Raw genomic sequence first — 17,655 nt, 5'->3', positions numbered from 1 at the left:
CAGTGTTCCCTGTTAAGACTTAACTAGGAAACCATAGTTAACTGAAGACTTCCTGGGTTACTGCTCTGTGCCAGAAGAATAAGTTCAAGCACATAATGCCTTTTTCAGCACACAAATGATCATCTATTACAAGCACTGTATGCTTTGTTACTGTGTGGTTTTGGACTACTTGCTTCCTTCACTCTAACATGGGGGTGGGGAGGGGATGACTGATCTGCATATCTTGTGGTCAAGGCTGGTGCAAGAGATGGTACTGCTGGAATTATTGCCGCTGCCCCCACTCCACTTCTCTGCCTCTCTGCCTGCTTGCTTGCTTTGTCCTTTTGCTGCTGCATTAGTAGCATCAGCACTGACTCTTCCTCTTCTTCCTGCTTCACTCAGGAGGGGCAGCAGGATCCTGGGAGAGTGCTTCTGCTCCTACTATGGTGGCTAGAAATGGCCTTAATTTTTATAGTTATTTAGCACCTTTGCCTTTCCTAGAGTGAGGCAGGGAAGATGGGGAGGGTGCATCAAAGAATTTGGCTGGCTGGCAGGCATTGTTGAGCAGACAATGAGAGAAATGAGCAGTGGGTCCCAGTGTGTATGCGTGCCAGTTCACTGTTTCTCCACACCCACCACCTGAGATTATTGTCTCTGCTTGCCTTATGAAAGGTTAAAGCCCTGTTTGTGGTGATTTATAAAGTATTTTGCACATTCAACAACGGCAGCAAGAATACTTATTGCAAAGTATTGGAAGACACAAGATCTACCCACCCTGGAAGAGTGGCAGATGAAGGTGATGGACTATATGGAATTAGCAGAAATGACTGGCAGAATCCGAGACCTGGGAGAAGAGTTGGTGGAAGAAGATTGGAAGAAATTTAAAGATTACTTGCAGAAACACTGTAAAATTAATGAATGTTAAAATGATGTTGGATTGAAAATAAGTGGCATTAGCAACAAAGTTAAAAAGAGTATGCAAAAATGAATTGAAAATGGGTGAAAATATAGAGTTATAATATGTTAAGATTCAGAGTTAAGATAAATGAAAGAGGGTAAAGATTTGCTGATTTGAATATTTTAATGGGAATACAAAAAGGGGAGGTGCGAGGAAGTCAAAGAAATAAGCTAATGAGTTTAAAGTTATAAAAAATGGATTTGTTTTTAACTTTCTTTTTTCTATTTTTCTATTTCTCTTGTTTTTTGTACCTTGTATTTTTGTTTGAGAGTTTTTTCCTTTTTTTGTTTTACTATGTATTTTTGTACTTATGACTTTGTAAAATCTTAATAAATATTCTTAAAAAAAAAAAGTATTTTGCACATTTAGGCAGCAAATGACATTTTGAGACTCTTAACTCAATAAAAACCTTCAGCCGCAAGTCTTCAGATTTGAGTAATTTTACTGCTTAAAACCATTTAGGGAGCCCAATCTTGTGCAAGCTTACTCAGGAAAAAATAGATGTTCAGTCGGGTTAAAGGTAGATGCTTATAAAATTGAAGCCTAAATCATCTTAAAGTCTATTATAAATGGAGCTCTGAGGTACAGCTATGATTCCAAGGGGCAACCTTTAAAGGGGAAACAAAATGAACTGAGTTCATCTTATAGGAAATATAAGCACATGATTCATCCTTTAAAAAATGTAAACCTGAATGCTGTTTTCATGAGAGCTATACATAGCTAGTCCTGGTGGGCTGTTTTGAGAATGTAGTAGGAGTAGATAAGACCAATCCTTTCCATGACCTTCAGACAACAACCCCCTTTGAACAGCTGTCCCCCACTGCGCCATTCTCTTCACCTGGAATAGATGGAACTGCATTCTTTCCAGTGTTAGAAACTGACATATGAAAACTAGGAGCTGAATGGCACCTTAAACCTAGGTTATGAGCACAACAATGGAATGTCTAGCCACACTTTTTTAATCACAAGAATACAAAGCTGAAAATGAATGAACTGCAGCTAAAATATTATGTTTGTTTTCCACATGGTCTAATCCTTCCCCTCCCCACCCACCTAATATCCCTAAGAGGGTCTCTTCTCCAGTCTTCAGAAAGTAGCTGGTAGTGGGGAGGCAGAAAAACTTCCTCCTTTCTTTCCACTCTGCAGTTTTAATCCAAAATCTTAGGCTCAGTACTGCACCCAGAGCTCAGAAACTACTCGCACTAATGAAGTTTCCTGTCGCAAAATGCTCCTAGAACAATGGGTGTTTCGAACACTGATTCTTTCCTATTGTTTCAAGATGCCACGTAGCGCATCTTCCCCACATCATTCTTCCTTGCTCTCCCACCTGCTTATTATGTGCTTTTCTGGATTCACTGTTGAGATGCTACCTGGTTTTATAACTTAATTCATGCAGCTAGAAAAAACAGATCAGTGTCAGCGTTTCAAGCTTTTGACCTGCTTCTGTTTAGGGAAGAAACATTGCATCTAACTTCCTGATCTATGCTGCTCAGCCAGAGAGACTTTTACGAATTGTATTAAGGTGCTGAGGCAGACGCACATGGGAGTACATTTCAATGAAGTTAGTTGGACTTAAAAGCTAGCAAGTTTAAAACTAGGTGGTAGAAGAAGACGTTGCATATGGATCAGTACTCCATCTTTTTTTTTTAAGTGTGCAGTTTGTATAATAAAATGTCATCAGCTATCCCATTCACAAAATCAGATTTTTTTCCTTTGTAAAAGCAGATGGTGTGGGGAGTTCTTCCAAGAAAAACTGGTTAGTACTTGCCTTAAACAAAACTATATACCAACAATAAATAAGAAGTTATTTCATAACTTTGAACATATAAAAATGTATGCCTTAAGCACTGTTGCACAAGGGTTCTACTTTGGAGTTCAGTGTGTGTCATGACAAAATTACAAATGTATTCTCCTGTTCCATGACAGGTTAAGTATACCCAGGAGCATTTGGTGAGGGACTTTGTCAAAAGCCCCCCTGCTTGATTTATTTAAATTTATTTTTAAAATTGTTGTCAGTGCTTTAATCAATATACTCCACTACTCCCCCCCCCCCTTTGCATCTCTTAATGTCCAACTTCATTCCTTTTTTCAAAATTATTTCCCTTCCTTTCTGTTCTCCATTTGGGCCAGGCTTCCATTTTATGAAAAAGCGATCGGTTAGTTTCCTTGACGATGCTTTTTAAACATGCTGGTTAAAAACCAGCTTGATGGTAATTTCTTGATCTGTGCTGTAAATTCTAGCTGAGCTTGTGGTTTTGAATACCCTGATATTGAATCCTTTCCCCTTTCCCTTTCAGCTTCCTTTTTACCAATCACCTCATTTTTGAAAAGTTTCTTTTTTTGAAGTGAACTGTAACTGTCTTGGCGTTCCTCATTTTACAGAGGGGTAAAATGACAAAGGAGAAAAGAGAATACACCAGGAGGAAGGTGACCAAAGTCTATCTAAATAAAAAACGTCTTTAACTGAAAAACTGCAGCACTCTGGTGTCAGGACTCTTGTTTCTGTGTCAAGGGTCAGACAGAGACTTCTGATATAAAGCTGTCCCTGTAATCCCCATGTCTGTTTGTGTGTGTGGGGGGGTGTTATGGGTTTGTTCTGTTTTTGTTTGTTTTTATTATATATTATGTGTTTTTATTTTGTATTTTTATGCTGTGAACCACCCTGAGATCCTCAGACAAATTAAATAAATAAAATGTAGGACACAGCTTGTGTCCTAAAAGGATATTTTGTGAAGTTTAAAACTGAGTGGCTGGTGTCTTGTTCAGTCCTGTATCTTTGTTACCCTTGTCCTTTCTATATTGCTCTAATGTCATCAGGACAGAAGCAGTTTTCTCTGTTCAGTCAGCAAATATGTTGGTCTAGTACAGGGGTAGGCAACCTAAGGCCTGGGGGCCTGGATGCGGCCCAATCGCCTTCTCAATCCGGCCCGCGGACAGTCTAGGAATCAGCATGTTTTTACATGAGTAGAATGTGTGCTTTTGTTTAAAATGCATCTTTGGGTTATTTGTGGGGCATAGGAATTCATTCACCCTCCCCCCAAATATAGTCCAGCCCACCACATAGTCTGAGGGACGGTGGACTGGCCCACTGCTGAAAAAGGTTGTTGACCCCTGGTTTAGTAGTTACAGTGGTATCTCAGGTTACATATGCTTCAGGTTACATACGCTTCAGGTTACAGACTCCGCTAACCCAGAAATAGTACCTTGGGTTAAGAACTTCGCTTCAGGATGAAAACAGAAATTGTGCTTCGGCGGCGCGGCGGCAGCAGGAGGCCCCATTAGCTAAAGTGGTGCTTCAGGTTAAGAACAGTTTCAGGTTAAGAACGGACCTCCGGAACGAATTAAGTACTTAACCCAAGGTACCACTGTATTCCTCAACAGAGGCAGGAAGCTATCTTACAGCAAGTCAAACTGCTTGTCTGTCTAGCCCAGCTGCGTGACTGGTAGTGGCTCTTCAGAGTATTGGGCAAAGGTATCTCCTGTGCTTTCATCCTTTTGTTACCCTCTTCCCTTGCTAAGGATCTTATTTCAATTAAGGATGCCATGTGCAGGTGGCATCTGTATTCAGTAGTGCTACCTTCCTAAATGTAGCCTGCTCCATGATGTAAAAAGGGGTAGTATTTATATCAAGGACACATTGGCACTCTTTGTCTACACAAAGCTGTATTTTACACTCTGAGCCAATGGTAACATATGTTTCCATTTTCAATTTCTTCTAACTTTGTCTCCTGGACATTTTAATGATATTCTAAGCTCTAAAACAAGACTTAGATGTCAGAGGAATATTCAAATGGAATTTCTCAAATTATATTCCTCTTATCCATTTTTTTTTTAAATACATTTTTATTCAAAATGTACAATCACACACATCGAAAAAAGAACAAAGAACAAAATACACTTATTAATAAACATATTAATTCTAGATAATTTACATTCTCTCTCCTCGTTTATACAAAGCACAAACAAAAACAAATACACCAACAAAAAATTCTCTACATTTGGGCTCTATTTAAGAGCCCTGGACTCCCTTCCACCCTTTTGGTAAGTATCAAATAAATTCCACGATCACGTATTTTCTTTTTAATCTTAAATATTAATTTTTCTCTGTAAGTGTTAATCCTAAAACCGCCAGTGCTTTCTAGAGTTCATTTCCAATATATTTCCAATATTTACTCCAGTTTTTTTGAAATTTCTGTTCATCATGATCTCGTATTCTGTCTGTTAATCTAGCAAGTTCAGCATAGTTTACCATTTTTACTTTCCAGTCGCTTATGCTAGGTATTATTTCCGTTTTCCAGTTTTGCGCCAACATGGTTCTTGCGGCTGTGGTGGCATAGAGGAATAGCATTTTGTCCTCTTTTTGAATTTCTTTGCCTGGCATTGCCAGCAAGAAGGCTTCCGGTTTTTTGGGAAAGGTGTATTTAAAGATTTTTTTAAGTTCGTTATAAATTAATTCCCAAAACACTTTCACTTTATTACAAGACCACCACATATGGTAGAGGTCGCCTTCTGCTTCTCCACACTTCCAGCAACTTTTATTCTTTAATCTATACATTTTTGCCAGTTTTGCCGGCGTGTGATACCACCTATACATCATTTTCCAGATATTTTCCCTCAATGCCATACAAGCCGTAAACTTTATGTTGTTATTCCATAGTTCCAACCATCTTTCAAACTCGATATTATGACCGATATCCATCGCCCACTTTATCATTACCTCCTATACATGGCTGAAAGGTAGTGCATTTTGTGACAGGTGACTGAGACAATTTGTGTTGATTTCAGTAAGCCATTTCCCCCTTTATGGGAAAGATTTAGAAGACTGCAAACTCTGTAATCAATCCTATTTTTTTTAATTAAGGTACTTTGGCAGACTTGGATTGGGGCCAACGGTCTGTAGACCATGGCTGGTCTTAATAGCCAGTCCATGGTAGTTCTTTCGATTCTTCCCACTTCTTTAATCCAGTGTCAGATGTCTAAAAAGCAGCAAGAAGTCTTGCAGTGTTGTTTCCAAGATTCAGCACCCAATTCTTCATGTGCCTGAACACATGTGGGGATGTTCCTGATTTCACCCTGACAACAAGCAGTCCTGCTGCTTATTTAGTATCTCTGGAGTATAAAGTGAAGACACGGCACTTCAATAGGCTCAGGGAACTGCTTGATTCTGTGCATTAGCTAAACAAAAGGTTCATTTGCCAGTGATGAAGTGTATTTGCAGATCTGTGTTCAAGATGAGCATCTTTACATAGGGCCATAGGCCCAAGGCTTGAGGATACCAAGTGCAGATTTTTTTTACTTTGAACGTTGAATATGTATGCACACACACACACACCTTGCCCATGGAGAATAATAAAGATAGGAAGGTTCATTTGCTCAAAATGCCTTGTGTGTCTATATATTGTTGCTTCCATGCATGGTAGCTTAATGCATTCACTTGCCTTTATGTTGACTTAACCAACTCCTACCTTTTCCTGTACCTGTATTGTCATGCGGTCAATTTAGAAACCTGTTGCTTTGAGAGGACTCACAGACTTGTACTTTGTGTTCCCTTTACTCCCCACAAGCAGATTCCATTCTCCTCCTTCCTGGTTTTCTCTCACCATAGTTCACAATGGCTGGAATCAGGCAAAGTGTGTTTGGTACTAACCTGGATTATATTTGATTGGGTCCCGAAACATCAATGTGTAGTATCTGCTTAGTATTTGCAGTCTCTGATATATATAATCTCATTTCTGAGGAAGTTTCTACATTTTTAAGGAAAATGTAACTTGTGAGCCCCAGTACATATGCACACGTTTCAGCTTGCAAGCCTTTTCATTTATGTGGATGGTGACACAGGCTTATTGGAAAAGTTTGCAAGCAGCAAAGAAGTGTTGGATTGGTAATTGGCTTGTTAGTGATGTGTGAAAACTTGCAAGTTTTACAGTAATGAATATAACCTTGAATTTCTCAGCTATTTGTCAGCCTGTATGTTCCTGTGAAATAGTCTTTTGGGAAAATGGAGTGCTACATGGAGAAGTCTCAGAATGGATTTATTTTTAAACGGCATTCAAAAGATGTTTTGTTCTTGAATAGCATCTTCTATTTGAGCATGCACTATTCTCCAGAAAGAAGAACCAGGAGAGTAACTGGTGGAGCAAAACCCAGGCAGTTTGGGCTTCAATTTAGTTCAACTTCATATTGCAAAATGTTGGAAAGAGTCTTGCTTTTGTGCTAGTTTTCTGCATGTCCGTACTAAAACACAACTGCTAAATACTTTGACTTCTATAATGTAATATATAAAACAGAAATAAATTGCGCCAATGCAACGTGTGTTATTGCTACATTTCTGTCCACAATAAGATATCAAATAATTGTGATACTTCTAAAATTGCACTGACAGAATAAAATAGTTGCAGCTGAAGGACTGGCTCAGGATATATTTTTTTAAAAAAAGTTCTTGACTTTTGTACCTCTAAACCATTGGGTAACTAACAAATGCAAACTTTTGAATTGGGTTCTGTGACTGAAGTCTATGTCTTGATCAGAGTACAGTTGAACACATCATATGATATAATTCACTGTATTTCATTCTGATCAGAGAAGAGGCTGGGTTGTCTTGCATTTGACTTGTAATATGTAAACATTTGTGATGTGAAATATGTACTTCTGACATCAGAAACCAATTTTAATGTTTTTCCATTCTAGGCTTTCGTTACAACTGCACAGTGCATGGTCGTGGAAAAGAATTTAGGCTTTAGTCCTGGAAGACAACTATCTATCATGTGCTAGGATACAAAATTTGTGGATACTTTTACTTGTGTGCTTCTGGATTATAAAGAAGGAAAGTGAAAATGGGGAGGAAGAAAATACAGATCACAAGAATAATGGACGAACGGAACAGACAGGTGAGAAATAATAATGTTAAGCAAAGGTGGTCATTTCATATGGCTTCCCCAATAGCAGAGTCCTCCTCATCTCCTTTTCCTCTTGTGCCATATCTATTAGATTGTAAGCCTGTTTGGAGATTTGTCTTACTTTTATTGATCTTATGCAGTATAAGGTGCTATGGAAGGTTTTTTGACTGAAGAATTGGGATAAAATGCTTTAAGTAAGTAATTGTGTCATTAATTTGCCAATAACTTGATTTAACAGCATCTGGCTCCACACACTTTGTTGACAGAGCAGATACTGTTTGAGTCATGTGTGAGTCATGTGACCAAACAACCAATAAGAAAAAGTATAAAATATAGAATAATAACTAAGATCTCACAATCCTAGCAGTTCTAAGCCATGACAACATTTAGATCAGTGATGGCCAAACTTGCTCCTCCAGCTGTTTTGGGACTACAATTCCCATCATCCCTGACCATTGGTCCTGTTAGCTAGGGATGATGGGAGTTGTAGTCCCAAAACAGCTGGAGGGCCAAGTTTGGCCATAACTGATTTAGATATTTTCTACTAGCTTTGTAAATTGCATCTGCCTAATATTGTTTTTTAATTGGTTGGCCTCTTTTGTTGTCTGCTTCCCACCCCCAACATATTAATCTGGCAAAATTCCATTGACATGGATACAAATTTTCATTGACACGGATACAGCAGTCTATAAGAGAGGCTCCAAAGTACTCTTTTCTCTCAAAGTTTACTACCAAAAAAAGGTTTATGCCAGCTTCCTGTTGAAACTATCAACACTTACTGACTTAAGGGGGTGGTTGTGGAAGATATCAGTTTAACCTATTGGCAAAATCAAAAACAAACTTGTATCTTTTATGGGGGGAAACCCCCAGCATCTGACATTAAATCAGCATTTTAACTGTATTTGTTCAGTAAGATGAATACAGTAGTAAGGAAACTTTTCATGTTTTCAGCCAGTTCTTGTTTAGAAATATACTATTGCTATTATTTAGCTGTACTTTTATTATGTGTGTTCCTTTACAGACACAAGATAGTGGCAGCGCTATCTGTCTTAAACTATTATTACTAAGTACATAGTGAGGGAAGTCTTAAAACATTCCTCTTCAGATAGGATTATACCTCAGCTCTATCCTGTATACAAAATAACTGATACTCTGGGGGATTATAATTAACATGAGACTGCCATTGTAGTGGTAATTACAAACTCTTATCTGCCTGAATGAGCTGTAGGCCATTTATATAATTGAGCTAGATGGAATAAATCGTTGTAACTGGGCTATCAAAGGGACTCAGTGTCAGCATCATCAAATAGTCTTCTTTGTTAACAATTAAGAGAGAACTTTTCCCCATAAGAGAACTTTTCCCCATGAATTAAGTGTATAAAAGCATTTTGCAAATGCTTATCAGGTCTGTGACCTTCTAAGAATTTTTTGTTATGTTTTTGCAACATTAGATTCTGTAAACATATTAAAGCCCCTGATGGACTTAATAAAACACTGAGAAGGCCTGCCCTTCACTGTTGTGCAAAGTTGAAATCATTTTATGCTTTCTCAAATGCATTGTTCTGGTTTTAGATGTTTTTATAGCAAAAGAGGAAAAATGGGCTGTTCACTTTAAGCTTGGTTATAGCGGTTCCACTTACGATTCAGTCTAAGATGGATTGCTTTAATGTGGGCAAATCCCCACACAGTGTCAGTGAAATGGTTGGGTACGCAATACACGTGGGTGGGCTGAGATTAACTACTTGTCCTGAAGAAGTAACTGCTTGTCCTGAAGAAGAAAGCTGCACTTGAGGCCACCCTTATAAGTTACTCAGTGGGTAGGTGACATCCACTGCTTTTCTTATCTAGACTGTTCCTTTTCTCCACCCTACCAGTTGCTTATCATCTCCCCTACTAATCTAACCCCACCACTGGAGCATTTGTTAGGGTGTTTAATGAGACACCCAGGTTTATATACTGTATTGGCTCAGATATAAGCCTCACCTGAATATAAGCCACACCTTTAAAATTCAAGCGGAGAAAAGAAAAAAAAGACAATACCCAAATATAAGCAGCTCCCTTAAAATTCAGCAGGCACTCACACCCGTTCTGTTTTACCGTATGTTTGTTTCAGTAGTGATATCGTAAATGCCAGCTTTTATAAGGTCATGAATTTAAGCCACACTTTAACTTTTCACGGTCAGAATTTGGAAAAAAAAAAGGGGAGCCTTATATTCAGGTACTGCCTGCTTTATACTTTGAGCCAAGTTGATGGTTTTGCTGTTGATGTTTAAAGCCCTAAACAACATGAGACCAGGGTACTTTGATGAGTTCCTCCCTGGATCATATTAAATTAATCTTTAAGATCTTATGAGGAGATCTTGCTGTTTGATGACTAGTGGATTGTCACTTGAAAATGACTTTATCAGTGACAGCATCCCCCATGGTCTCTCTCAGGTAATTTGTCAGGTGGTGACAGGAATGATTTTTAAAAGCCTTTTGAAAATTTAACTTTACGCATACTTCTCTGGACTCTTGATGCTTACATTTAAAATTTTTATTTAGTATACTGCTCAGGTTTATTTCTGATACACAGTTGTCTATTTTCTTGTTTTTATTTTATTTTTTAGGTGATTTTATTGAATGTTGTTGGCATTCTTACTGTTGCAAACCATTTATGAACATTTATTAAGAGATATGCATGGATTATCATTTTGTTCAAATGGTAACTTTATAACACACGGAAACCAAGTTGTGTATAGCTTGTTACCATGTAGTTAGAAGTCACAGGATAAGCCTCAATTTATTGAGAATAGTCACAGAGCAGGGGTGTGTCTGAAGAACTTGTCACTATGTGATTATGTTGTTATTTTGCCACAATGGAGTGTGTTTTTCCCTGTGAGACATAAGTTGTGTGATTGGCTCACAGTTGCTGCCCAAACTATGCAGTTTTCTAAAGGCAATTTGAAGCAACGGCATCCTGTAAGGGTAAAATGAGAAGGTGGGAGGAGAGCCATGTATATCACTCTGTGCTCTTCGATGGATTAAAAATGTAATGTCTTTTTGGTGCTGAGCAATATATGGATATAGAACTAGATAATACATTTTGGTAAATTTCCTTGTCTGCTATGTGAAGCAAAAGAGAAATTGGGGTTTGGAAGAAGTTTGTTGCAATTATTGTGAGTGCCAGTTAACTGGGTTAGTGCAATTGCAGGGGGAATGCTTTTCACATGTCTCCTCTGTATCTTTACAGTCTGACCCTTAAGTATAGTAATAGTTGTCCATTTCATTGCGTAATACCTACCCTAAGTAACAGCAAAAGTAAATTTGTTGCATTTCATTTTGTTTCAGCATTTGAAATGGTCTAATTTCAACTCTCCTTGGGCTGACCTTTTACATAAGCATAGTCTGTGTTAATAAACTTCTTATTTACATCTATATACCTTTTCTATGCTGCAAGCAGTTTTACATAAAAATATCACAGAACATTTAAATACGGCAATTAAACATAAGATGCCAAAATCAAAAAGCTTGTGAAACTTTGTAAACATCAAATGAACTTGGAACTGCCTATTAATTGCCTCCAGAAGCCTTCTGAAATAAGTCTTGTAATCTCTGCAAAAGGTCCTAAGCAAAGAGGTGTATTTGACCTTATAGCAGATGTCTTTACTTCAAAACTGACGAACTGTCCAGGCAGCTCAAGGGAGAAATGATCTTCCAGGTTATTCTCCATCATTGAAGGAGTTCAAAATAAGAACCAGCAGCTTGCACGTGGACCCAGAAACGGCAGATAACTAGTACAGTTCAATTTATTTTTGCTTTCCAGTGTTCGTTAGGTGGTGAGCTACAGCATTCTTCACCTGCATGAGCTTCGGAATAGTTTTCATTGACAATCCCTGTAAAATGCATTACAATAAAGGCAACTCCCATCGTTCATGCGGGTTCAGTTCCAAGGGTTATGCATATAAAGCAAAAATCTCATATAGGTAAAATTGCTTGCAAAGCCATTATTACTCAGATTATAGGTGGGGCATGTGCTTAGTCCCCCTCTATGGAAGGAAGAAATAGCTGCCCTGCAGCTAGGCAGCCCACCTTCTATAAGGCTGCCTGTAAGGGCAGAATCAGGTGGGAGGAAACTGGAAGACCCAAGCAGACCCAGTGCAAAGAGAGTTTTGTAAGTTCGTGGTCTTTCCAGGCAAGTCCTACTTGGCACACCCTGTGTTTAGCTAGTCGTTCAGTGGTTCTGGGAGTGGTTAGGATGCTCTTATGGGAACTCAAATTGTTCTGTGAGTTCTTGTGAGAGCATCCCCACCACTCACAGAGCCACCATTCTGCCAGCCCAAAGAACCCTGCTTCCAGGGTGTACAGAGTGGTACTTGCCCAGGCAAGTTCAGGTTTGTGGAGCAACAGAAGAGAGGAGGAAGTAGACAAGCAGAGAGAGAGAAAGCCAAGCACATATAGTCATGTGTAATGTGCATAAGATGCAGGTTTATTGCTGTCCCTTCTAGAAGTTACAGAAGTACAGTCATACCTCCGGTTACAGACGCTTCAGGTTGTGTGTTTTCAGGTTGCGCACCGCACCAAACCTGGAAGTACCAGAACAGGTTACTTCTGGGTTTCGGTGCATGCACAGAAGCGCTAAATCGTGCTTTGTGCATGCGTGGAAGCGCCGAATCGCAACCCACACGTGCGCAGATGTGGCGCTGCGGGTTGCGAATGTGCCTCCCGCACGGATCACGTTCACAACCCAAGTGTCCACTGTATGTACAAGAGTAGCACAATCCTGTGTTGTCAAAAGGGGCTGGAGCTGACAAAAGCCACTCCTGGTCACTGTCTATGCTTGTTCAGGAACAAAAAAGAGTACCCTCAAGTGTCAAACATGTTCACATGCAGTGATTACCACCTCATCTATCACAAGCACAATTGATCCCTCCAAACATTGGAATTACCTACCAAGAGCAGCTCTCTCTTTCTGCTGGATGAGCAGATACCCTGAACCTGACCTTTGGGATTTACATGCTTCTATTCAATCTCTGTCCTTAAATTACAGTCTTTTGTTGCTCTGAATGTATACAGAGAAGACCTGCATGTGCACTACTCCCCCAGCCCCGTCCTTTTGAAACTGTGGGAATGATACTGCCTGGGCAGGAATCTCCCCCCCCCCATCATTTTATATCACCAAAGGTTTGTAAGCATGTCCTGTGACCTGCTTCAAAGTAGTCTGAAGTTAGGCAAGAGAGTTCTTACTGCTGCTGGTCCATATTTTACTCCTCACTTACCCAGAGCCTTTGCCATTGTGTTTCACAAAATCTAAAACCACTTGTGAATTTACTGTTTACAAATCTGCCTTTTTTATTTTCTAAAGGGCTTATGGCTTAAGCTCTGTAGCTTCTTGAGCAGTTACCTATGTCCACAATAGTATAGCTTTAGGAATTTTGTACCCCATAAAAATATTTTTAAAAAAGGAATTTTGTACCCCAAAAACATGTTTTTATCAGCACAAGCACATATACTACTCCAGCAACTTATTCTTGAAAATGGTTAGCAATTGTATGACAACAGTTTTTACTTGAAGAAATCATTTCAGCTTATGGAGCTAATGCAGGCAGCCTAATGGAAAACCCAATTCCATCTGTACTTAGAGCAGTGCTGCTGGTGCATTGACCTAATTGTAAAGCTCATTATCTGAGTCAGATAAAATTATTGAGCTGAGAACAATAACTAAATCATAACTCTTCTAATCAATGCTTATTTAACTTTGAGAATCTTTTGGTTACGGGTTATATGTTATCACTTTTTAAAGGTTGCTGCTCTGAACCAAAACGTAAAACTTTTCCAGTTATTTCATAAGTGCATTTGTGACTGTTATTATTATTTATTGAATTTATATCATCCTCCTACTCATTTAATCCCCACAACAAGCCTGTGAGGTAGGTTAGGTCAAGAGGCAGTGATTAGCCCAAAGTCACTCATTGGCCAAGTGGGATTTGAACACTGCTCTCCCAGATCCTAGTCCAGCTCTCTGAGCACTACACCTCACTGTTTCTCTAAAACTCATAAGAATAAAATGAATACTTCCAAGAAAATCTTGGGTAAGGTATTAATAGATGTTCTGTCCACTGGCAGAATATTGTAATTGGTTTAGAATGAACACCCCCATGTGGTGTCCATGGACAACATGGCACACTCAAAATGCCCCCCTGTATCTGCTGAGGGTGCCCTATCCCCCCCATTTTTAAACTGAGATTTTAAAGCTTTCTCTTGTTGCTGATGTTTAGGTGGGCAGACTGCCTGCTTCTTTTTGTGGGGTGAGGGTTGTTGCTTGATTTTTGAGAGGGGTTTATTTGTTTTTGCCCGGGAGGTATTTTGCCTATTTTGAAGAAGGGAATCTGAGCATCATCACTTTTCTTCTAAGAAATGAGTATTTCACAGTGCCTCCAACAGTTTGCTTGATTTCCAGATGTGCTTCTATGCTGCAAAGATTTGGCTTACAATATGTAGGAAGAATTGGTTCTGCTGCTAGAGGCAGGTAGACAGAGTCTGTTCTGTTTTTAGAGCTGCTAACCACATATCACATTGACCTCAGTCATTTCTGTGGGTTTCTTAAATTATGCAGATGAATTCCTGAATAGAACTTTGTAGATTAGACATGCTTAAGCTCTGTCTTTGGCAGCTCTGGATATTCTTTTTCTAGTTACAGTATCTGGTAGACAAACTCCCCACCCCGTGAAGTTTGCCATGAAATAATTTCATCTAGGAATGCATTCCTAACAGGGCTATGTGAACTTCCTTTCTGGATGTGTGCCAGATTTGTGTATATCTATGTACTTTATTTGACTCTTGGTCCCACTTCTTACACACGTTTGGCCAATGTCCCAGAAAGAAGCACGAATGAGCACATGGACGGATTCAGATAAAGAACAACTTTATAATGCTTTGGTTTATTCTTCTGCAGTAGAAATTCTGTGTTCCTGTGGGACCAACTTCGTTGTGTTTCTGTGGGAAAAGCCTGAGTCTTGGAGCAGTTTCACACACTAGCTTCTATAATGGAATAGCTTTTAGTAACAACAATAAGGAAGACTATCCTAGATTCTCTACATTCCTTAGATCACTGATGGGAATCTGTGGCCCTCCAGATGTTGTTGGACTACAACTCCCATTATCTCTGACCATCAACTGGCTGAGGCTGATAGGAGTTTTGAGTAGAACTACTTGAAGGGTCGCATGTTCCCAACCCCTTTACTTCAGACGAGTAATATATCTGCTTTGATTAAGAGCACCGTTGAAGCTACGTTACTCCCATGCTTGAAGAACCAAAATGTTCATGAAATGTGCGTGAAAGTTGTGTGTGTTGCTCCTCAAACATTCTGTTTTGTTTTAGTCTCCAGACATTTGCACAATGAATTAGATTAGTTGAAAATCTACTGGGCCTCTGCTTTCTAACCAGGTTTATTGGTTTGTTCTCTGTTGCAGATACTTCCCCCCTCCCAAGTCACACTGACCTTGTTGCACGTCCAGCTCAGGAAGTGACAGTCTGGTTATTTATGCCTGTTTTGCTTGGCCAGGATATCCATAGTGAGCTAAATGACTTGGGAGCTCAGGAACTCTCTGCCTGACCTTCCTATAGCATCAAATTGTGGCTGAAGGCATAAACATGGGATGCAGAGTGACAAAGTTCAGTTGGAGGGGGCCAGTTGAGCCGTCTTGAGAGTACACTTGCTTATTTTATTAAACAACATTTATATACCATGCGATTGTAAGAAAATCTCTAATCAATTTACATCAGGGCATGTTGTCTGTAAGCCCATAGGGCAACATAAGTTCCCTCTGATGTAGTATTGAATAGTGCCAACAAATTATTGGATCCCCTTTCCTTGTGTAATCATTCACAACCAGGTGGTTACATGGCTTAGCTGGCATAAAACCTAGATGTAACCTTCATGTAACAAGTATGGTATATTACCCTGTATTTAGCTGTTGCTTGAATTTTATGTCCTGGTTTCCCAAATCAGCTTGGAAACCTGGAGTTTTGCTGCTGTTTTTTATATTATTTTTTTGTATCTTTATTTTTATGTTCAGTTTGGTTATACAGTTTTTGATGTGTTTCATTTATTTTTAATGACTACTTTGTTATGTTTGTAATTATGTAAATCTTTACATATTGTAAGCTGCATTGTTTTAACTATGGAAAGGCGGCATACAAATAAAATGATGATGATGAATTCAAACCTATTTTGCTCATATGTTTAAATGTGGCAATTTGATGGTCCATTTGTAATGAGTGCATACTCACATTGCTTGCCAGTGGGTTTTCTCAAATTCCTTTCTCACTTCTTCTGTCTAGGTGACCTTCACAAAACGGAAGTTTGGATTAATGAAGAAAGCCTATGAACTGAGTGTGCTTTGTGACTGTGAAATAGCACTCATCATTTTTAACAGTTCTAACAAACTCTTTCAATATGCCAGCACGGATATGGACAAAGTTCTACTCAAGTATACAGAATACAACGAACCCCATGAGAGCAGAACCAACTCTGATATTGTCGAGGTAACAAAACTGTAACCATGAATATCCTCATACCTCATATAGTTTTAGTAAAGCCAACCATACCCTTCTGGACAGTAACTAAAGTAATTAATTTCAATCAACAGTATTTTAAATGATACATTACTTTATCCAAAGCTCTCCAAGATGGGTAACAAACATGAATAAATCACTGGAGGTTGCTCCTGAAGGAATCTGTCTCATAAGGCATTGCATGGATTTAATTGAAACACAACAAAACCAGGAAGCATCCAAGGATGACAAACAGAAAGGAGAAATATATTGCAAAGATGCCAAATGATCACAAACCCTTCTGTTACAGAAGAGCTTGTATGGCACGAGTTCACTAAGGAATAAGAAAGCAAGCCCTTGATAAAAGCATTCTTGCTGAAATACACTCAGCATATTGAACAATAACATATTATATCTTCTTGGCATCTTTGAGATATACCGGATATATTTGAGTATAAGCCGACTTTTTCAGCACATTTTTTATGCTGAAAAAGCCCCCCATGGCTTATACTTCAGTGAGGCAGGCGGCGGCGGCGGAGGGGCAAGCGGTCCGAAAGGAGCCCTTTCTTGCCACTGGTCCCACTGCCTGCCTGTCGCAAGGGCAGGCACAGGAGCCGCGATTGAGAGAGGTGCTGCGCTGCGCTGTGCCTCTCCCAACCGAGGCTCCTATTCCTGCTCTTGCGAGTGGCAGAGGCGGTGGCAGAGGGACAAGCAGCCCAAAAGGAGCCCTTTCTCGCTGTTGGTCCCACCACTGCCTGCCTCTCGCAGGTGGCAGAGGAGGAACAAGCAGCTGTGCTGGGCTGCGCCTCTCCCAACCGCAGCTCCTATGCAGTGGCGGAGGGACTGGTGGCCCCAAAGGAGCCCATTCAGGCTGCTCCTTCCTTCTCCTCCGCCTTTGCTGCTGTAGGCGGTGGCAGAGGAGGAACAAGCAGCCCGAAAGCATCCCTTTTGGGCTGCTTGTTCTTCCTCCGCTGCTGCTGCCAACACCAGGTTTGTGGTGTGGTGAACTGAGTCAATAAGTTTTCCCAGTTTTTTTGTGCTAAAATTAGGTGCCTCGGCTTATATTTGGGTCGGCTTATACTTGAGTATATGCGGTACTTCCCCTTTTTGTTCAGACAAGTAATGTATCAGCATTCTTGCCACGTTAAAGCTGAATATCCAGGGTTTTTTTTCTGTTTTTTGCAGGTTGTGTTAGCACCCTTTATTATATATTTAATGATAAAGATAATGAAGAAAACAAAGTAGTTTATATAAAGTATGTACCTCTAGAGAATGAATCTGATTCT

General features: G+C 39.6%; 1 protein-coding gene across 9 annotated transcripts in view; it reads left to right on the top strand.

Moving 5' to 3' along the window:
* MEF2A (myocyte enhancer factor 2A) overlaps positions 1 to 17,655 on the top strand; it is a 93,357-nt gene that overhangs the window by 21,244 nt on the left and 54,458 nt on the right. For all 9 annotated transcript variants that reach the window (XM_079954307.1, XM_079954306.1, XM_079954308.1 and 6 more), the window contains 2 exons: positions 7,625 to 7,824; positions 16,157 to 16,360. In XM_079954307.1, the coding sequence (XP_079810433.1) occupies positions 7,771 to 7,824; positions 16,157 to 16,360 (258 nt within the window). In that variant the 5' untranslated portion in view covers positions 7,625 to 7,770. The remainder of the gene's footprint in view (positions 1 to 7,624; positions 7,825 to 16,156; positions 16,361 to 17,655) is intronic.

This window comes from Podarcis cretensis, assembly GCF_951804945.1.
Source record: "Podarcis cretensis genome assembly, chromosome: 14".
NCBI classification, from domain to species: Eukaryota; Metazoa; Chordata; class Lepidosauria; order Squamata; family Lacertidae; genus Podarcis; species Podarcis cretensis.
The sequence above is the reverse complement of the archived record's forward strand: the minus strand, read 5'-3'. Positions and strand labels throughout refer to the sequence as shown.